This window comes from Rhincodon typus, chromosome 7, assembly GCF_021869965.1.
Source record: "Rhincodon typus isolate 14 chromosome 7, sRhiTyp1.1, whole genome shotgun sequence".
Taxonomy (NCBI): Eukaryota; Metazoa; Chordata; class Chondrichthyes; order Orectolobiformes; family Rhincodontidae; genus Rhincodon; species Rhincodon typus.
In genome coordinates, this window is record NC_063338.1 from 58,290,669 (window position 1) to 58,313,517 (window position 22,849).

Sequence of the window (22,849 nt, forward strand, 5' to 3'; positions counted from 1 at the left end):
ATAATCATTGAGGATATTTATGAAGCCTTTTCCTTCAGTGAGCTTTTATTTGTCCACTGCCGTTCATGACTGGACATGAAACCGAGAGCTTAGGTCTGATCAATTTGTTGTGGGATTGCTTAGCTTTGTCAATGTCATGGTGCTAATGTAGTTTGGCATGCAGGTAGTCCTGTGTTTTGTATAACCAGGTTGATACCTAAATTACAGGTATGCCTGGTTCTGCTCCTGGCATCCACTCCTACACTCTTTATTGAACTAGAATTGATCACCCCACTTGATGGTAATTTTTTTTTCTTTTATTAATTAACAGGATGAGAGCGTCGCTGGCTAGGCCAGCATTTATTGCCCATCCCTATTTGCCCAGCGGGCAGTTCAGAGTCAACCACATTGCTGTGGGTCTGAAGTCACATGTAGGCCAGACCAGGCAAGGATGGCAGTTTCCTTCCTTAAAGGACGTTAGTGAACCAGATGGGCTTTTTTCCCAACAATCAACAATAGATTCACGGTCATCATTAGACTGTTAATTCCAGATATTTATTGAATTCAAATTCTACCATCTGCCGTTGCAGGATTCAAACCCAGGTGTCCGGAAGATTATCTGTGTCTCTGGATTAACAGTCCAGTGATAATACCAGTAGGCCATCACCTCCCCTGGTAATGGTAAAGTGAAGAGATATGCCAGGCCACGTAATTATAGATTGTGGTTGAATACAATTCTGCTGCTGCTAATGCCCCACAGTTCCACATGGAACCTGAGTTTTGAGTTCCCAGATCTGTTTGAAATCTATCTCATTTAGCACAGTGATCGTACCACACAACATGACGGAGAGTATCTTCAATGTGAAGTTGAGACTTTGTCTCCACAAGCTCCGTGCACGCGTCACTCCTTACTGATATTGCCATGGACAGATTTATCTACTACAAGCAGATTGGTGAGGATGAGGTCAAGAAGGGATTTTCCTTTTTGTGATCCCCTCATCAACTGCCACAGACCCATTCTAGCAGCTATGACCTTTAGGCCTCTTCCTGCTTGGTCAATAATGGTGCTACTGAGCCACCCTTGGTGATGGACATTGTTGTCTGGGTGGTGGACTACAATCTGTGCCCTTGTCATCCTCAGTGCTGCTTTCGATTGGTGTTCAATGTGGAGGAATACAGATTCATCAGCTGAGTAGGAAGGGGCATGGTAGGTGATAATCAGCAGAAGGTTTCCTTGCCCATGTTTAACCTGATACCATGAGATTTCATGAGGTCCGCAGTCAGTATTGAGGACTCCCAACGCAACTCCTTCCCAACTTATAACAATGACTCTGGTAGGTCATCCCTTCTGGTGGAACAATACATACTAAGTGGTAGCGATTTACCAATTTGTTCTCAAAGTTTATCCTAAAGGTTCCAGTATTGTCCCTTAGTCTGACACCAAAACACTGTACTATTTCTTACTCTAATTTTATCTGTGCATTTTGCTTTGCCTTTCTAATGCTACATTCTGATGAACATACCCCTACTAAATTAGTTTAAACCCTCTTCTACAACATCAGTGACGACACACACCAACTCTGTGAAGTACAAATTGCTTATGTAGGTCCTACCTACTACTAAACTAGTCCCATTGCTTCAAGATTTAAAGTACTCCCTCCTGCATCACCTCTTCAACCATCATTCATCTTCTGTATCCTCCTATTTCAATTCTAATGCCAAGTAAGTACAATCAGCTCCTATGATGCTGCTTGGCCTGCTGTGTTCATCCAGCTCTACAAGCCTTCCTGCTCCTATGATGCTGCTTGGCCTGCTGTGTTCATCCAGCTCTACACCTTGTTATCTCAGATTCTCCAGCATCTGCAGTTCCTACTATCTCTGGTACAATCAGCTTATTACTAGTTTTGAATTCCTGCTTAGTTATTTTTCTCTAACTCGCTAAAACTGATTGCAGGACTTTTCTAATTCTGGATCATGATCTTTGGTCGTTTACCTTCTCCCTTCAACAGCTAGTCCATGATATCCTGGACACAGTTGCAAAAGAGACAATATTACCAGGTAGGAATCATACCTGAGCCTGCAGAAATGCCTGTCGGTTTCCCTAACTATTGATTCCTATATCATTATTGTATTCTCAAACTTCCTGCTCCCTTGCTGCATAGTTGGGATGTATGTGGTGCTGTGGACATGAATACAGTTGTGCTTCCCAGAAGAATCAATGTCCTCATCAGTTTTCAGACTGGTTGGAGAATGGAGTGCACTAGAGAACCCCGAGTCTCTACCTGCTTGGTCCTTTTTGGCTCTTGCTTGACTGAAGGTCATTAATTTCCACTTTGCCTGAATTATCAAAAGCTGCAGTGTCACCACCTCCAAAACCATACAATCCATGTAGCTGTCAGCATTATGCATGTACGACAAAGTTGTCAGTCATTGCTAGAACTGTAAAACCCAGAGTTGAACCCCTGTAGATGATGACACTTCCTGCACATGTTTTTCCCAGTACATGAGACCACACCCTGTTCCCACATTGCATAAAATGTATATTCAGCAAGATTGAGATGTTTTGTCACGTCATTTAGGAACTTACAAATGAAATACAGTAGAAATAAAACTTAAGACTTAAAAAAATGAAAAACTAAAATCTTGCACTTTTAGGTCCAACTTATTTATTCAGTTCTTTAAATGCTTACCTCGAAATTTTGGTTGATTTTAGTTCCCTCCCACTCCTCAATTGTGATAATTCACTCTTCTTGTTTTGCAAGTTTCCTGCCACTCTCTCCATGTCTGTACTATATCCGTGCTCTTCACCGTCCCATTATTTCTCAAGAACATGTCTCTATTTTACTTTTTACTTGGTTGTGTTACTTGATTTAAACAACATAATTGTTCCCGAGCATTTTTGACATTCTGAGCTTGAGTAAAGATTTTGTCAGTTTGATGTCTCACTAGCAAATGTCTAGGACACCTGCCAAAAGACAGTGGGGTATTTTTGTTTGTTGGATCATGGTGATATAAATTTAGTGCAAGCCTGAGTAGCAAAGTATCTGTGGCTTTCCTGTTTGATCGATTCAGGACAGAAGGATCAGCTCGAGAACAGGCTGTGGAGCAGGAATAGCTGGGGCACTCAACCAGCACCTACAAAGAAGGCTGGCAAATCTTTCAGCCTGAACGCACCAATATTGTTCATTCCCTATTCCTGAGGGGATTTCCAAGCCCTATACTTACATGCTAGCATTCATGACATGTTAGATTCTTTCTGATGATGAGATCCATTGAAGCAGGATTGGTGTGTGTTTGGACATGCTGCATTTATCTTAAAAGCTTTCATTTTAAGCACAAGTCCATAGTCCACTCTATCAGTATGGATTTTGACAGTCAATACATTAAATATCAACCATATTGCCAGCATCTTTGGGGAATTCTTAAGAAATCTTTTGGCATAATCAACCTTTCACAATGACCTTTCTTTGGAAAGGACATTTGCAAAATTAAAGTGTAAAATGACATCATATTGGCCTGATAGATTATAATATACTTTTGTACTTGTTAAAATGTCAGCTTTAACTTTTTTTTTGATTTACAATACCTAAGAATTTTGCTTAAAATTTGCATTTTACTATTTTCCAATACTCATTAAAATTGCAATTCAGACAAGTAATGGTCATAAGTACATTCTGCCTGGTAAATGTCATAAGCAATTATGCAGTGGAGCCTAAGGCAAATGATGGGATAGAAATTATTATGGATTGCACATGGTTTTGTGTAAAGTAAGAACAAAGCATACCATGTTTTAAACTAAACAGCCACTTCTTAGTCCTCTACTAGATTTGTGAGGCTCTTTCTAAGTATTGCAGGTGAACTTGTAAAACAAATTTTAGGTTTATATATAATTTGGAAGCCTAATGTCTTAAACCCTCCTTTCAAAGATTAGTCAGCTGCCTTTTTCATGAAACCACAGTTGCCCCCATGACTAATATGCAAAACATAATTAGAATGCTGGAAATACTCAACAAATCAGGCAGCATCTGAGCAGAGTTAACATTCAATTCCTTGATCAATTACCTTTCATTGAGAAATAAAAAATGCTTGCGATAATCCTAAATTTCAAGTTAATACAGACGTAATAAAATTGCAAAGGGGAGCAAAAAGCAGAAAGAAATGATTGTGATGGACAGAAGTAAATAAAAGCAAGAGATGATCGTGCAACACTGCACCTTTGAAAAAGTTATTAATTCTGTCAGTTTGTAAACATTGAAGTGTAGCAATGAAACGGAGTAATATGAAGCAAGAAAATATTGATCATGGTAAAATCATGATTTTTATCCCTTTACCAGAAAGAGTTTCACAGAAATTCATTGAATTATTCAACACATTACATCAAAATACACATGGGGGAGTTCATATGATACCGTTTTTTTAAGTTCGTGCTGACTTGTTTGAAAATACTGTATTACCAGCATGGCAAAAATTCAAAACTTTAGGAGTTACAGGATAGCATGTTTGATGGTCGTCTCCTTACTGCTGGGACACTAAATTTCATTGAAACCACTCTGCTGCTGCCTAAGCTGAGATCAGGGTCAGAGATCAAATATTGAACCTTTCTACTATGAGTCACACGACACTAGGTTATAGTCTAATAGGTTTATTTAGAATCTCACAAGCTTTCAGAGCACAGCCCCTTCATCAGGTGCAGTGAAAGAGCAGGCACACAGACACAGAGTTTATAGGCAGAGAGATCATGGGCAGAGAGATCAAAAGATCATATAACTGGTTTGAGTGGAGGGTCAGGTAAGAAGTCTCTGCAAGTGACCAAGGATGTTAGACTCTGTGTAAAGTGTTTATAAGGTCAATGTCAGTCTGTGTTGTCATGACAATCAGGCACAGCCACAGCAATATACGAAAGGTGATAGCTCAGGTCAGACATTGAATTGTAGGTGGGAGGCCTTGTTCAGAATCTGTTTGAGTTTTAACCTGGAATCAGGCTGATTTTATTGTGAAAGCTGGAATTTATAAGATGCCACACTGACCCACTGTGACTACAAAGTGTTTTTTTTTTAAAATAGAACGTATCTGTAAATAAACAAACATCTTGGATGAACTGATTCACCACATAGATATATGCGTGTGTGTGTCTGTCTGTGTGTGTGTGTGGGGTGGAGAGAGAGAGTGTGAGTGTGTATGAGAGAGAGTGAGGGGGGAGAGTGAATGTGTGTGTGTGTCTGAGTGGAGGGGAGTGAGAGAAAGTGTGTGTATGTGTGAGAGTGGGGCTGGGGGAGAGAGAGAAAGTGTGTGTCTGTGTCTGTGTGTGTGTGAGAGAGAATGGGAGGGAGAGAGAGAAAGTGTGTGTGACAGTGAGTGTGGGGAGGGGGAGAGAGAGAGAGAACGTGTGTGTGAGTGTGAGTGTGGGGAGGGACGGAAAGAGAATGTGTGTGTGTGTGTGTGAGAGAATGGGAGGGAGAGAAAGTGTGTGTGAGAGTGAATGTGGGGAGGGAGAAAGAGAGAATGTCTGTGTGTGTGTGTGAGAGAGAGAGAGAGTTGGGGGGGAGAGGGAGTGTGTGTGTGTGTGTGTGTGAGTTGGCGGGGGGGAAGAGTGAGTGTGTGTGAGAGAGTGTGGGGGAGGGACAGAAAGAGAGAGAGTGAGTGTGTGTGTATTCCTATGGCTCTGCCTGATTGTCATGACAACACACACTGACATTGACCTTATAAACACTTTACACACTGACTAACACTCTTGCTCACCTGCAGAGACTTATTAGCTGACCCTCCACTCACACCAGTTGTATTATCTTTTGATCTCTCTGCCCTTGATCTCTCTGCCTATAAACTCTGTGTCTGTGTGCCCTGCTCTCACTGCACCTGACAAAGGAATCTGTGCTCCGAAAGCTTAAGATTCTAAATAAACCTTTTGGACTATAATGTGGTGTCGTGTGACTTTTGACTTTGTCCACCCCAGTCCATCACTGGCATCTCCATTCCTGTTATGTATCACTCAATTAAGCAAGTCTACGGAGTCACTGATGTAGTCAATATTAATAGTGAAATACACTTCTTATTTATTGATGTGTCAAAGCTTTATCATTCATTGGTAGATCAAACATTTACTGATTAATCAATGTCCTCTGATTCAATTTGCTTCACTTACAAAAGGGGAAGCTAGTGTCTACTTGTTTCAAATATTGACAATAAACAAAAGCATTCAACAATAAATAAACAGGTTGCAAACTTTGGCATAAAGTAGAGGACATAATTTTACATTTACTCGAAAAATAACAGCACATTTGTTATATTGCAACAGAAATCAACAAACTATTGATCAGCACCACTGCACAGATTCTCATATTTTATAATATGTTGGTAATGAACACTGGAGATTGATTGACCGTTTCATTGATAGGGAATGTAATATTGTAAAGAGATGAATTTGAAGGCATGCAGTAAAACATCTCCTTTCCATGACTGCATTCTTTTGGAAACATGACAGCCATTACAAACCCTACAATCATCACTAATATACCAGTAATCAGGATAATACAAGACTGAACACTATCCCAATTATACCACGACTCTTCAGAGAGTTTTAGATAGCATGCTGTTGGAATGATGAAAACCAGTGGAGTAGCAGCAATCACACCCTGTGAAAATAAAGTAACAGTGAAGGACAATTACTAAGTTGTTTAGTTGTTTGGTCAAAGTGCCTGCAACATTGTGGAGTAAATATGTGATTCCACTATTGTTATTTACATTCCTTTTTTCATTATCACTCCCTATTACCCAACAATTAATATTCTTGGAGATTTAGAATCATTTTGGGATTGTAGTGCAAAGTGGTCAATTGTAAAATGATAGGTCATTTTGCACTCCATCTGAATTTGTTTTCCATTGAAATCAGATGGTGGAATGCAAAACAGCAGTCCATTCAACATTGACCATTTTGTTGAAGATAAATTGCTACCTCCTTGCCTCCATGTATTGTTATCTGGGATAGCACAAAAGCCAAGAGACCTATGGGCATGAGGTGCATATTGGCATTCTTTACTATTTACAATCAACAAACACAAAATCTAAATTTGCAGATGAAACCAAATTGGTGAGTGTGGAAGGAGAGTCAATACTGGAAATGACTGCAACAAATTTCAGGAGGACATTAATAAACTTGCAGAATTGTCATATTAAGTTCAACACAGAAATGTGAGGTAGTCTATCTTGCTGGAAGAATGGGGAAGTCACTTATTTCTTGGGAGACTCAAGTCTATTTTGGATAGAGAATAAAAAGCTCTTGGCATACATGTATGTGAATCATTAAAAGTTGCGCTGCAGGTTAGAAAGGAAAAATGCAAACTGACCACAAGGTGTTATTTCTACTCTTTTAAACTGAAAATAAAGCTTCCCAACACTGTCCCCAGAACAGGGACAGCACAGGGTTAAAAATAGTGTAAAGCTTCCTCTGTACTGTCCCTATCAAACAACCCCTCCATCCCCCCCACTCCAGGACAGGAACAGCATGGGGTTAGATACAGTGTAAAGCTGCCTTCTACTCTTTTAAACTGAAGGTAAAGCTTTCTTGACACTGACCCTATCAAACACTTACAGGATAGGGACAACACAGTGTTAGATACGGAGTGAAGCTTCCGCTGCACTGTCCCCATTAAGCACTCCCAAGATAGGTACAGGATAGGATTAGATAGAGAGTAAACCTTTCTCTACTGTTTTAAACTGAAAGTCAACCTCTCTGTATGCTTTTAAACTGAAACTAAAGTTTCCTTCGCTCTTTTAAACAGAAAATAAAAATGTAGTTAACAGCACCTGCTAGGGTACTGTATCAAATAACAAATTAACAGTTGAACGGAAACTTACTTAACCTAAACAGAAACTTCTTAAATTAAATAACATCATCTGGGGTGGTGATGCACCACAGCCCCTGTGATGCCGACCATTCCACAAAGGTCTGCATCATACCACTGAGAACCACATGCTCCCTCTCCAGGATACTGGAGCACAAGTGTAACTGTGAAAGAGGAGCAGAGGTGTTATTTCTAAGATGATAGGCATTGGTTTCAGTCATCCTAGTACTTAATTGGCGGAAAATACTGCTCACCCACTGATTGTTGGTCAAGCATTACATCAAATCATAGTCATGGAGGAGTTGGTTGACACCTGTTTAGGTATGAAAACTAATGAGATTTCAGATGCCATTGCCAAGGGACAGTATTTAGATGAGAAACAAGAAAGGATCAAAGGAGATCCTTGGGGGTTTAAAGTTAATTGTGTTGAAGATGAGAAGTCATTGCAGGAGATTCTCAGCCTATCACTGAATAAATAAGAATGGAATCTGATGCTGTCATTCCCAGCCACCTGGATACTGGAGGAGCGGCTTGGAGGAGGATAATGTGATCAAACTTTTCAAAGGCTGCAGGGAAGTTGAGAAGGATGAGTTGGGGTAAGTTTACCATTGTCATAATTATATAGGATGTAGTTTGATGAGAGCTGTTTCATTGCACAGGTAGGGATGAATCCTGATCAAAGGATTCAAACAGAGTTGCAGGAAAGATGGGTGTAAATGAAGTGGTTGAACCGATGCTAGTGATAGGAAATCTACAATCTGCATAAACTTGGACTTCTACCAACTATTAAGAGGTCTAGTGTTGATATGGTGTGACAGTTGAGAGGCCAAAAGAGTGGGTGAGAGGAGCCCATAAGTAAAGGATGGACGGCTGGAAGCAGAAACAAAAGCCCGTTCGGAATGGCAGCTGGAAACCATTGGCTGACTAGCCATATTGAGTGAGTGAATTTCAGGTTTGGAGAAGGAAAATGCTGGGAGAGATGAAGCAGACATGAGCAAGGATAGAAATGAACAATAAAATTTGGAATTTGTAGACATGGAGTGCACAAGAAAGGGATTATGTGTGACATTAGATTGTATGGGCTACTGGCACAGCTGATCAGCTGAATAAGAAAAGACAATGAGTCCCTATAACTGAGGAACCCTTCTGAGAAGGAAACCTCCAGGTACGAGACAGAAATGGACAAAGTCCAGACAAAGAACTAAAGTGGCAAACAAAGACATTGTTCAGTTCAACTCCACAAAAAAAAAGCAAAATTTCAAAAAAATTAGTTCAAATTGTATTCAGTTCAATAAAAATCTGAGTTCCGTAACAACAACCATGAAGCTGCTGGATTCTCAGAAAAACCTAATTTAAACCTCCCATTCTTTCATAGTCTCACTTATGTGCAACTGCAGTCCTACCTGAATTTAGTTGACTCTTAACTGTCTTCTGAATTTGCCCGAGCAAATAATTCAGTTGTATCAAACCATTAAGTCTTATCTAAACAAAATTATAAGTGGACCCTTAGCACATAAACTTAAACAATGCACAAACAAAGTTTTCACAGGTATGTGAAATAAATACCAATCTTGATAGTGACATCCATATCCAGAGAATGGATGGCAAAAAGTAAATGCTCTCTTATTACAAGAATACTCTTACTCACATTTAATTCCAAAACTATTCCAAGGCAATCATAGGCTAATGAAATAGCTGTGGCTGCAGCAACAATGCAGATGGTTACAAAGAAATGAAAAATTGTTGACAGTGTTCCTCCAAAAAATAAGTTTCCAATAACCTGTAGATGAAAGAAAATTCAATGATCCCTTGCTAAACAAATAAAAGCATTTTTGTTCCCATTCTTGCAATAATGTGTTTTGAAAATGTATTTCCAGGCAGACAAACATCATGCTACATCAAACTAACAAGAAAAAATATTTAAAACTTAACCACCTGATTCTTCGGCAGCTAAAATATCTGATTAATCTTAATTGTTATTATTTCAGATTCTTCCAAAACACTTCAATGATTAATAAGGTTAAAGTTCCACTGCAACTTGTAGTGAAGCTTTAATGAAGCTTCACCTATGCAAATCATTCTGAACTTATCATTTTCAATCATAAAGTTTTATATTATACAAAGTTAAAAGCATTACGTTTAAGTACTTTGAATGTGGATACTTATTATCTGATGTATAACCCTACCTTGAGATCTGCAGGTCAGAAGAATGACAAATATACTTTACAAGCACAAAATAATTCAAATAAAAAGGCACTGAATATCTGTATCTTCATTATATATGCACTGTCTGATTGTGAAATTGTGGTAATAGAAGTTTGCTTGTATAGTGAACTATAGAATCTGTGCAAATCTTTGTGTTAAATTCCAGTCAGGGCACAACGTCTTCTGCTTTTACCTATGATATGAAGTAAGAATTCAATTTCAGTTTCTTTCAAATCCCTTTTAAACAGATGTTTTGTATCCCCAAACCTCAATTAAATGGTTAAACTGTGAAAGAAGGGAACTAATGACGTGTGAAACTACCGCAACTGCCTTATTTACATACAGTTGCTAAAACTTTGGACAGATGCCTTGTGTACCTGAGGTAACCGCTGGTGAAAATTAGGAAGAACACCAATGAAGGCTTACAACTGTGTCCACAAAGACAACTAAAAAAGCAGAAGTAAATTCAATCAGTTAAACTGCCACAAAAGTCATCGTATAAAATAAAAGCAGAGTGGTACACATTTATTGTCTGTATGCTGTAAGCATTTAAGACTTATGACAACTTTTTGTTGTAGTGATTGTGTGTTTATTGTACCGAAACAGCTAATTAGATAATTGTGAATCAATTATTACCAGGAACTGCATATGGAGTAGAAATGTCTACAGGAAATGTATATGAAGGGTGAGTCTAGAATTTCTCTGTTGCTACATCCCATGTAATGTGCAAATCTTGTCTTACTCATCACTTAAATGTTGTGCATTTATTCTTGAGTTTGGTCTGTTGCAATAATGAACATTACATACATCTAAACAAAGAATGAAAGTATTGAGACTGCTTACACAATACAATAAAATAATCTCATTATTTTCATAAAGTGAGCCACATTGGGAGCTTTTCTTATGATTTATTTATAAAATGTGATCATTGACAAGGCCTGGATTTATTGTCCATCTGCTCCAGAAGATGCTGATAAGCTGCCTTGTTGAACTTGATGTTCCACATGGTGCAGATACACCCATATTGATTTTAGGGAGGGAGTTGCAGAATTTTGAGCCAATAACAGTAAAGGAACAGTGATACAGTTCTAAGTCAAGAAGGTATGTAGCTTGGACAGGAACTTACAGATGGTAATGTTCCCATGTCACCGCATTCTTTGGATAGGAGAAGTCCCGGGATTATAAAGTGCTGTTGAACAAGCTTTGGCGAGTTCTTGCAGTGCATCTTGCAGATGGTACACAGATGGTAGAGGGAGTGAATGTTTACCACAGTGTATGAAGTGTCGACAATGCAGGCTGTTTGTTCTTGACTGATGTTGAGCTTCTTGAAAGTTTTTGAAGCTGCGCTCATCCAGACAAGTGGAAAGTATTCCATCAATTCCTGACTTGTGCCATGTGGATGGTGGACAGGCTTTGGAGAGTCAGCAGATGAGTTTCCCTGCTTATTCAGTAGTATCGCAGCATTTGTATAGCTAGTTTAGTTAATGTTCTTGTCAATAAGAACCCCTATGAAGTTGATGGTGGAGGAGTGAGCAATGGTTATGCTGTTAAAGAAGAAAGGGGAACTCTCTCTTATTAGAAATTGCTGTTGATTGGCACTAGTGTGAGCCAAATATTGCTTTTCATATGTCAGCCCAAGTTTGAATGCTGTTCAGGACTAGCTACTTGCCAGTACAGATGGCTTGTTTCTGTAAAATTGCTGTATGCAAAATTTACAAACAACTCAATTTCTGATTTTTTGTTTATGAAGCAGCTGTAGATGGTTGGACCTAGGAGACTACCCTGAAGAAATCCTGCAGCAATATTCTATGACTGAGAGGTTGGCCTCCAGTAACCACAACCAATTTCCTCAGTTTTTTTTTCTTTATTCATTCACAGGATGAGGACATTGCTGGCTAGGCAGCATTTATTGTCCATACCTAATTGCCCAGAGGGCAGTTAAGAGTCAACCACATTGCAGTGGATCTGGAGTCACATGTAGGCCAGACCAGGTAAGGATGACAGTTTCCTTCCCTAAAGAACATTAGTGAACCAGATGGGTTTTTCCTGACAATGGACAATGGATTCACGGTCATCATTAGATTCTTAATTTGAGATATTTTTATTGAATCCAAATTCCACCACCTGCCGTGGCGGGATTCGAACCTGGGTCCCCAGACCACTAACTGGGCCTCTGGATTAATAGTCTAGCGATAATACCGCTAGGCCATCGCCTCCCCCGCTGAGTGTGATTCCAATCAATGCAGAGTTTTCCTCCTGATTGCTGATTAAAGCTCCTTCATGTCATGCTCGATTAATTGCAACTGATATCAATTATCATCTTTCTTTCTGTCATCTATCATCTTTCCTTTTGAGTTTAGCTTTATTTGTCCAAATTTCATGAGGTTGTAATTAGGTTTGGAGTCTCATGGCTATGGTGTAACTCAAACAGAACATCAGTGAGCAGGGTTATTAAAGGGACAAAGTCAGAAGTCACTCGACACCAGGTTATAGTCCGACATATTTATTTGAAATCACACAAGCTTTCACAGCACAGGCCCTTCATCAGGTGCAGTGAGAGAGGAGAGCACACAGACGCAGTGTCTGTGCACTTGTCTAATGGTAAGCAGGTAATTGTTATTGATTGTTGTAAAGATTCATCTGGTTAACTAATGTCCTTTAGGGAACAAAATCTGCCATCCTCACTTGGTCTGGCCTATGCGTGACTCCAGACCCACTGCAATGTGGTTAACTCTTAATTACCTCTGAAATGGCTTAGTAAGTCACTCAGTTCAATCTTGATTTTAAAATAAAAACAGCCAATGTATGTCATCAAGCAAGTCAGTGAACAGTGAATGGAACATTTAGATCAAGAACAGTCAAGTCAAAATACAAAAAAACATATTTGAGGGTTTTGACAGTAAATGAACAAACGTATGGGTGGAGTCAAATGATGTTATGGTAATGGAAGTATGTGGTCTTGCAATTCAAGCAGTTAATGGCAATTGAATTCTAGATTTGTTATAGTCTTGCAAAAGTATAAATTCGCTAAAAATGTATAAAATGGCATGAATAAAACTAAATATTTTGAGGACAGTAGAAAGAGAATTAGGTACAGTTCTACACTGAGTAAAAGTATAATTATATTGCAGAGGGACATACCACGTGTCTCCTATTTTCCACCCTATGTCTGCAAATCAAAATCTGTTTCACATTATTATGGCGTAAAGGAAAATAAAGCATTGTATATTACAAAGTTAATTTGGAAATGTCTATCAATAGAAGGTGCATAGTAAAATTAGAAACGTGCCCAAAATAGTTTTACAATTATTTTTACTGATAGATAACTTACCTCACGTGTAACAAAGCATTCAATTGGGAATGTCAAAATAATGGTTATTGCAAACAGAAACCTTCCAGCAGTAACCCAATCATCATTTTTGCAATAATTTTCAAATAGGTCTCCTAGCAAAAAAAATTGAAAAAATTCTGGGTTAATTTAAATTTTCAATAAACACATTAACAGCATCTACATTTCCCCTTTAAAAATAAATGCTTCCACTGTGAAGTTATTAATTTCAAAATTTCATTTGTTTTAATGAGAACTAAGATATGTGAGGTGGAAAGGCAATGACAACCATTCAAACAGCACATGTAAACAGCTACATTTGATGTACAGCTTTAATAATGGGTGACTTTAAACTACATATTGGGAAAACTAAATCGGTAACAATACTGTGAAACATAGAAAGCAGGAGTAGGCCATTCAGCCTTCAAGCCTGTTCCACCATTCAACTTGTTCACAGCTGATTGTCTAACTCAAGAGGATATTCCTGCTTTCTCCCTGTACCTTTGATTGCCTTTATCCCAGGAACTATATCTAACTCCTTCTTGAAAACATTCAATTTGTCAGTCTCAAATGCTCTCTGTGGTAGAGAATTACACTGTGATGGAATCACCACTCTCTGGGTGAAAAAAAAATTCTCCTCATCTCAGTCCTAAATGGCCTAGCCCCTGTCTTTAGACTGTGACCCCTGCTTCCTATGGATTGGAAGATAGCTAATGTAATCCTGCTGTTTCAAAAAAAAAAAAAGAGGTGGAAAGAAAACAGGGAATTATAAATTAATTAGCCTGATATTGGTAGTGGAGAAGAAACTAGAGTCCATTATAAAAGATTTGATAGCACAGCACTTTGAAAATAGTTTCAGAGATAGTAGGAACTGCAGATGCTGGAGAATCTGAGATAACAAGGTGTAGAACTGGATGAACACAGCAGGCCAAGCAGCATCAGAGGAGCAGGAAGGCTGATGTTTCGGGCCTAGACCCTTCTTCAGAAATGGAGGGTCTAGGCCTGAAACGTCAGCTTTCCTGCTCCTCTCATGCTGCTTGGCCTGCTGTGTTCATCCAGCTCTACACCTTGTTATCTCATACTTTGAAAATAGTAACAGGATTGGATAGAAGCAGCATGGATTTACGAAAGGGAAATCAAGCTTGATAAATCCAATGAATTCTTCAAAACTTTAACTAGTAGGAGTTGTCAGGGGGAGCCAGTGGATACGGTTTATTTTGACTTGCAGAAGGCTTTCAACAAAGTCCCACACAAGAGTTTAGTGTGTAAAATTAAAGTGCAGTGAGATCGATAGAAAACTGGTCGACAGAAAAGAAAGAGTCGGAATGAACAGATCTTTTTCCGAGTGGCAGGTACTAACCTGCGAGGTATGGCAGGGGTCAGTACGTGGATCCCAGGTATTCACAATGTACATTAATGATATTGATGAGTAAACTACATGTCATAGCTCCATGCTTGCAGATGACACAAAGCTGGATGGGAGGATGCAGTAAAGCTTCAGTGTGATTTGGACAAGTTAAATAAGTTGCCAAATACATGGCTGATGCAATATGATGTGGATAATGTGAGGTTATCCACTTTGGTAGCAAAACCAGACAGGCAGATTATTATCAAAATGGCAGTTGATTGGAAAAGTGGAAGGTGCAAAGAGATTTGAGTATCCTCATGCACCAGTCACTGAAAGTAAGTGTGCAGGTGCAACAGGCAGCGAAGAAGGCAAGTGGTATGTTTGCCTTCATAGCGAGAGGATTCAAGTACAGAAACAGGGATGTCTTGCTGCAAACGTGCAGAGTATTGGTGAGACCACACCTGGAGTATTGTGTGCAGTTTTGGACTCCTTATATGAATAAAGATTTTACAGCTGTTGTGGGAGTATAAGGAAGGTTTACCAGATTGATTCCTGGAATTACGGAACTGACATATGAGGAGAGGTTGAATTAGTCAGGATTATATTCACTGGAATTCAGAAGAATGAGAGAGGATCTCACAGACACCTAATAAATTCTAACTGGATGAGACAGGGTAGATGCAGCAAGGCTGTTTGCAATGGTGGCAGACTCAAGAACCAGGGGCCACAGTCTAAAGAGACAGGTAAATTATTCAGGACTGAGATGAGGAGGATTTTTTTTTTAAACCCAGAGAATGGTGAACCTGTGGAATTTTCCACAGAAAGCAGTCATAGCCAAAAGATTGTATGATTTCAAGAAGTAGTTGGATATAGCACTTAGGGTAAAGGGATCAAAGTAGATGGGGGGAAAGCAGGAAAAGGCCATAGAATTGGATGTTTTGCCATGATCATAACGAATGGTAGATCTTGCCTGAAGGGCTGAAAGACGTACTCCAACCCCTATTTTCTATCTTTCAATTTTTTTTGTGTAAGATTATGCAACGTTTTGCATTCTTTTACAATTCCAGATCAAGTCAGCCATTTCTCTGACGACTTACAGATTCACAATGCTATAAAATTTTATTGCTTTGGAACAGAGAAACATTTTGGATAAAACTGGGAAAAGTATCAATGCATCAGGAGGCCGGCTCCACCCTGCCAACTTTTGGATTCAACTCCAGCGTTTTAGGCTGAATGAGGCTGTCCCCTTGGAGAGGTGGGTTGCCAATTATCATATGTTATTTGGAACAATATCAGCACTTTCTATAAAGAATTACCCGGACAGAAATCTCAAATAGTGTTGTTTCTTCTGAACGTGAAAGATTACAGGTAGGGAATCTAAAAATGCCTGGCAGTCCCAACGAAATCAGTGAACTTATCCTTGCCTGCAGGGTGGAAAGCCAAACAGGTCTGTGATCATGCTCCACAGCCATGTTAGAATGCACAAGAGATGCTCCTAAACACATAAGAAATGGCCATTTTTAAAAACGCAAGGGAAATGACAATGAGGATGATGAGCTCACACTTTTCACTTTAACATAGACATATGGCTTCATTAAATTTGACATGAAAAAAAATGAGCACACAATAGTGACTAAGAGGACTGAACCTACCTCGGGGAAAAATAATTACATAATACTCACTGCTGCTTTCTTATGTGTTCTTTGGAAAGTTTTCATCCACAAAGGCTACTTTCTATACTTTTGAATTTATGCCATATGCTTTGGGAATTACTTTATGCATGATCATACTAGGATGGGTGTTCCTTATCCCACCTTTGATTAGTTCTCAGATCATGTCTTAAGATGTCCAGTAATAGTACCTGTTCACTGACCTCTGGATCCGCAAGGCAGAGGGTGGCGCAACGAAAAGCAGCATAGGGGGGAGCAACAGAGGATTCACAGGGAGCAAAACTCTTAAAGTCATGTCTGCAGGCAGAGGTTGAGTTTCCTTTACATGTCTGAACAGGAGTGTCTCAGAAGATTCAACATATCATGTCAGATGGTGATAGTCGTATGCAGTCTCCTAGGAGACAACTACCAGCTTGCTAGATCTTTTGGGGATTCTAAATTTTAAAGCCTTGTTCAACTCTGAAGCTACTCTCTTAACACCTTTGATAGCCTTTCACTTGAATCTTGTAAGGTTTTTCTCAAAGGCATTAAGTGTTAAGGTTTGAGGGTCCATCATCAAAGTTCAAAGTTATGCCTTAGTTTAAATGCAAAAGTTGACATTTCCTTTGGATAACATGAGATGCATCAAAACACAAGAACCTATTTGCAACTCATAATTGGGGGGTTAACAGTTGCATGTTGCACCAAAAGATCTGAAGTCTTTTAGTACAGTATATTGTATGTAAGGCTTTAAGTGAAATAACACTTCCAACAGATGACCGGGAGGATGAAGACCACTTTGCTACATCTGGGGAAATGATGCTAAACCTTTTTAATGGATGTGATGAGGTAATCACTGTCAATGACGGACATTTTTATTATGGAATACATCTGTAAACCTGCTCTGACTCCTCTTTTCTGACTGATGTTCTGTATGAGGTCACAATCTGGCCATCTCTCTCCACTGATCCCACATGATTCATTATGGCCCTCTATCCATTCCTTCCTGTGTTAACCTGCTGCAAAGTGACCTCAATGATGGTATCAGCAAAATGTCCTTTCGGAACTTCCACTGAAAAGATCTTTGTGATTGCTTGCGAAAATGTCTTTTGAGGATGGTTGCCTTTTTAGCTACTCCAAATGCATGAAGGCTGCAACAGCTCATTATTTCCAAATGAGTGAGCTCTTAAAGAGAGGCATTTTCAATGCTCATTTAACTTAAAGACAACTACTGGAACAATAAAAAAAAACTAATAACTAATTCCTTCCAACTACTCTGAGCTTATTACTGTCACTGACTTGTGAAAGTTATTATCTATCTTCTCATATAATTTCATAGTTCTGGCAACCTCCATTAGATCACCTTCTCTGTCTCAGTCAAACAAAATAAACTTTTCGCCTTGCCTGAACTTCTGTCTTTCTTGTTCTGTTAATGATGTGCATCTCTAATCTTCTTACAATGAAATGCTTGGAGCTACATGCATTCACCTAATAGTGCCAGAACATATTTTCTTGTGCAATGTCAACATCACCCACACTTCGGTATTCCACATTCCTACAAAAAAGTTTACAATATGACTTGCCTTTTTTCAGCCTTTGATATCTGTCATCATTCTTCCTCAATTTTGTGTGCAAAGAATAGGCAAAATTGAGAAAAATTCAACCAAATATATTAACTGTGACAATACCAAGGACATAGATTGACGAAAGTTCATCTGAATACTTTAACTGTGGCTTGATCAGAAGTCTTGGTCACACAGAGTTCAAAAATGTGATCCAAAATAAGTAATTAAGGGCCAAGAATAGTTGCCAAAGTTCAAAAGAAAGTTCTTCCTCTTTCTTTAACCCTGCAGCACAGCCATTTGACTCATTCCTTTCATTTACTCTGTTCTCTTCAAATTATCAATCCGTCAGTTTTTATTTTCTCCATTTGTATATACAGGTAAGTGAAATAAATGTTGATTTAGTTGCTGGAATGCTGAAAAATGATCAATTTCTGAACAGTAAACCGAACTCATAAATGAAAAAAAAATCATTTTAAACTTTTGCATCAGTAATTTCTGCAGATCTCCTTCAGCAACTCTAGTTGGAATATGGTAGAAACCCAAGAAAAATGAAGTAAATAACCTTTTACATTCTTAGTCCAAGGTTTTTTACCATATTCTGGTGAACATTTTCAAATAGATCAGGAAATTCTGACAGAAATTCTACCTCAGGAACTTTTCCTTAAGCTAAATTGCTTCCTTACCTTGTGTATAACCTGTGAACGTTACGTATCCACACACAGCAAATGTCATACTAATGAACAGGGCAAAGAATACTGACACATGAGTGATACGAGACCAATTGTTTATCGTAGGCTGTTCTAACGATCCATAAATTAGAAAACTGTTGTGATGACAAACAAAAGCTGTAAGCACAAAATAAAATGTTAATAAATATTATGCTGTTTCTTACTATGATCAAACAAACAAACATTTATAGGATCTTGTAAGAAGCTGTTAACTTTTCTTCTTTTTACGGGCAGGAATTCACTCGAAGAATGTTACGTTACAGAGACCGTGTAGGAAAAAATAAAACAAGCTTAACTGCTTTTGGCTGAATGTTTGGGAATTGATCATGGATGGGTGCAAACTAACTAAGGAAATTTTTCTCTGCTTAAGCTTAGAATTTCTATTGATTATCTTCTAAATCATCTAACATCTGTAAGGATGAATTCTACTTGGTAGCTTATGAAATAAGGAATATGTCATTCCTTCCATTAAAGAGCCACAAGTATGACAGAGGCAACAAGGTTAGAGGAACCCCAACTATATAAGAACGGATTAAATTTGGCTATTGATTTGGTGGAAGAAATCTTTGATCACACTTAATATAAAGCAATTAAACATATCATAAAAACAATATAAGATATTTTCTGAGAGCAAATTACTACCATTGAGCATATAGAAATCAAGGAAATTAAAATGCTAAATTCACAGAAGGGTTCCAACTGAAAATATTTGTTGCATGATAATGATTTTCAAGAACTCAACAAGATATATATGGTGGTCTGCTTGAATCATTAAGATTGCACTTAGGTCCAATGAATCAAATACAATTTTGCACTGACATGGAAACTTGCATTGTTATTTAATATCTTGTGGAATATCAACAAAAGCAAGTTTCTCAAATGCAACTTTGAAACTTCGCTGTAACATCCCTACCAAAGATAATCATATGGTGAACTTGTGGTTGTGCCACTAGACAATCAACCCAAATTGTATGCGATATATTTTCCAAGTTTTTGGTAATTCTTTTTCAGTAGGATTAATGGTAACCAGATTACCATAGTCCATGTGGATTTTCTTAACACACAATCTTCTGTTCCCCATCTCATTACTCATGCAACCGGTTTCTTTGGTGTCCAGATTGTGGATTTGTGCAACTGAAGTGCTCGCGGCTGGTGCCATATTTAAACCCCATACACACACCTTAAGACACTGCAAGATGGCAAATGCCCCTCACACAACAGTGATCCAGCATCATCTACAGAAACATAAAATATACGAGTAGGAGTGGGCCATTCCAGCCTGCTCCACCATTCAATATGATCGTTGCTGATCCTTCACCTCAGTACCCTCTTCCTCTTTCTCCATATCCTTTGAGCCCTTTAGCCCCCAAAACAATATCTAAATCTTTCTTGAAAATCTTCAATATTTTGGCCTTAAGAATTTCCTGCAGCCAAGAATCCTACAGGCCATCACTGTCTGGTGAAGAAATTCCAACTCACCTATCCTAAAAGGTCTATCCCTTAATCCTTAGACTATGACCCCTAGTTTTGGAGTCCCTGGACTTCAAGAACATCCTTCCTGCATCTGTGCTGTCTGGTTCTCTTAGAATTTATAGGTTTCTCATGCCAGTGAATATAGTTCTAACTAATCCAGTCTCTCCCCATATGTCAGGACTGCCATCCCAAAAATCAGTCTGGTAAACGTTCTTTGCACTCTCTCAATAGCCAGCACATCTTTCCTTAGATAGGGAGACCAAAACTGCACACGCTACTCCAGGTATAGTCTTACCAATGTCCTGTTTAATTTCCACAATACATCCTTGCTCCTGTACTCAAACTCTCTCACTATGAAGGCTAACATACCATTTGTCTTCTTCACCACCTGCTGCACCTGCATGCTTACATTTAATAACTGGTGCATAAGGATACCCAGGTTTCTTTGCACCTCCCCCTTTCATCATGTAATTCCATTTAGGTACCGATGTGCCTGCCTGTTCTTGCTACAAATAGAACTGATTGGATACTTTGCATCAATGTTCACAATGGAAGACAACAACAGCATACCAGAACTTTAACAGAGTCAGAGGAGAGTACAGTAGCCAACACTAAGGAGAAGGTGCTGGGGAAGCTGAGAGGTCTACAGTTGAATATATCACCCAGACCAGATGGACTGCGCTGCAGAGTTCTGGAGATATAGCTGAGGAGATTGTGGAGGCATCAGTGGTGATCTTTTAGGAATCACTGGAGTCAGGGAGAGACTCATATGACTGAAAAATGGCAAATGCAAGACCCTTGCTTAAGAAGAAAGGGAGGCAGAGACAGGAAACTATAGGCCGGTTAGCCTGACCTCAGTTGTTGGTAAGATTTTCAGTCTATTATTAAGGATGAGATTGCTGAGTACTTGAAAGGGCATGGTAAAATAGGATAGAGTCAGCAGGGCTTTGACAAGGAGAGGTTGTGCCTGACAAATCTGTTAGAATTCTTTTGAAGAGGTGATGAACAAGTTAGACAAAGGAGAGCCAGTGGGCATGATCTGTTTGGATTTCCAGAAGGCCTTTGACAAGGTGCCACACACGAGCCTGCTATATAAGAGAAGAGCCCATGGTGTTAAGGGCAAGGTTCTGCCATGGATAAAAGATTGGCTGACTGGCAGAAGACAGAGGCTAGGGACAAAGGAATCTTTTTCAGGATGGAAGCCAGCGAGTGGAGTTCCACAGGGGTCCGTGTTGGAACCACAACTTTTCATGTTATACATTAATGATCTGGACAAAGGAATTGACGGCATTGTTGCTAAATTTGCAGATGACACAGAGATAGGTGGATGGATAGGTCGTGGTGAAGAAGTGGGGAGGCTGCAGAAGGACTTGAACAGGCTAGGAGTGTGGGCAAGTAAGTGGAATATGGTAAATAATCTGGGTAAGTGTGAGATTATGCACTTTGGGTGGAAGAATAGGGGTGTTAACTATTTTCTAAATGGGAGAAAAGGCAGAAATCTGAAGCACAAAGGGACTTCGCAACTCTACTTCCTGATTCTCTTAGGGTTAACATGCAGGTTCTGTTGGCAGTTAGGAATGCAAATGCTATGTTAATATTCATTTCAAGAAGGCTAGAATACAATACCAGAGATGTACTGCTGAGGCTGTATAAGGCTGTGGTCAGACCACACTTGGATTTGAACCCCGTATCTAAGGAAGGATGTGTTGGTGTTGGAGGTGATCAAGAGGAGGTTTACGAGAATGATCCCAGGGATGAAGAGCTGTTGTATGAGAAGTGGTTGAGGACTCTTAGTCTGTACTCGGTGGAATTTAGAAGGATGAGGGGAGAATCTGATTGGAACTTACAGCATACTGAAAGGCCTGGATAGAGTGAACATGGAGATGTTTCCACTAGTCAAAGAGACTAGGACCTGAGGCACAGCCTCAGAGTGAAAGGACAACCCTTAGAACTGAGATGAGGAGGAATTTCTTTGTCAGAGGGTAGTTAATTTGTGGAACAGAGGGCTGGGGAGGCCAAATCATTGAGTGTATTTAAGTCAAGGGTAGATCAGTTCTTGATTAGTAAGAGGATCAAGGGTTACAGGGAGAAGGCAAGAGAATGAGTTTGAGAAACATATCAACCATGATTGAATGGTGGAGCAGACTTGATGGCTAAATAGCTTAATTCTGCTCCAAAACTTATGGTCTTTTGGTTTAAAGGTGATAGGCAGAGAATTCAAGGACTATAATCAAATAGGGCCACAGTAAATGGGATAAAGAATGTTAAAATGACAAGCCGTAATGCCTTGTGCATTAATGCACCTAGCATTCACATAAATGGATAAATTAGCTGTGCAAATAGACCTAAACAGGTATAATATATTGGATAAAACATAGACGTGGCTGCAGCATGACCAGGAATGTGAACTGAATCGCCAGTGGTTTTCCGTTTTTAGAAAGGACAGGCAAAAAGGAAAAGGAGGTGGGATAGCACTGTTGATTAAAAAGGAAATTAATGCAGTTGTAAAGAAGGATATGGTGAAATGGAATCTGTGTGGGTTGAGCTTAGAAACACCAAGGGGCAGGAAACGATAGTACCTGTTCTATAGAAACTGCCAAACTTCTGAAGTAATATGAGGCAGGCATAAAAACAGAAATTAGAAATATCTGTAGTAAAGGTACAGCTGTAAATTATGGGTAACTTCAATTTCCGTATAGATTGGGCACATCAAATCAGTAGCAAAACTGTAGA

General features: G+C 39.1%; 1 protein-coding gene across 2 annotated transcripts in view; it reads right to left on the reverse strand.

Annotated features, from left to right (window-relative positions):
* Positions 1-6,047: 6,047 nt before the first annotated feature.
* Positions 6,048-22,849, reverse strand: part of slc38a11 (solute carrier family 38 member 11) — a 72,600-nt gene continuing 55,798 nt past the window's right edge. For both annotated transcript variants that reach the window (XM_048598989.1, XM_048598988.1), the window contains exons 9-12: positions 18,599-18,760; positions 13,357-13,469; positions 9,469-9,600; positions 6,048-6,611 (exon numbers count right to left, since the gene is read on the reverse strand). In XM_048598989.1, coding sequence (XP_048454946.1) covers positions 6,321-6,611; positions 9,469-9,600; positions 13,357-13,469; positions 18,599-18,760 — 698 coding nt within the window. In that variant the 3' untranslated portion in view covers positions 6,048-6,320. The remainder of the gene's footprint in view (positions 6,612-9,468; positions 9,601-13,356; positions 13,470-18,598; positions 18,761-22,849) is intronic.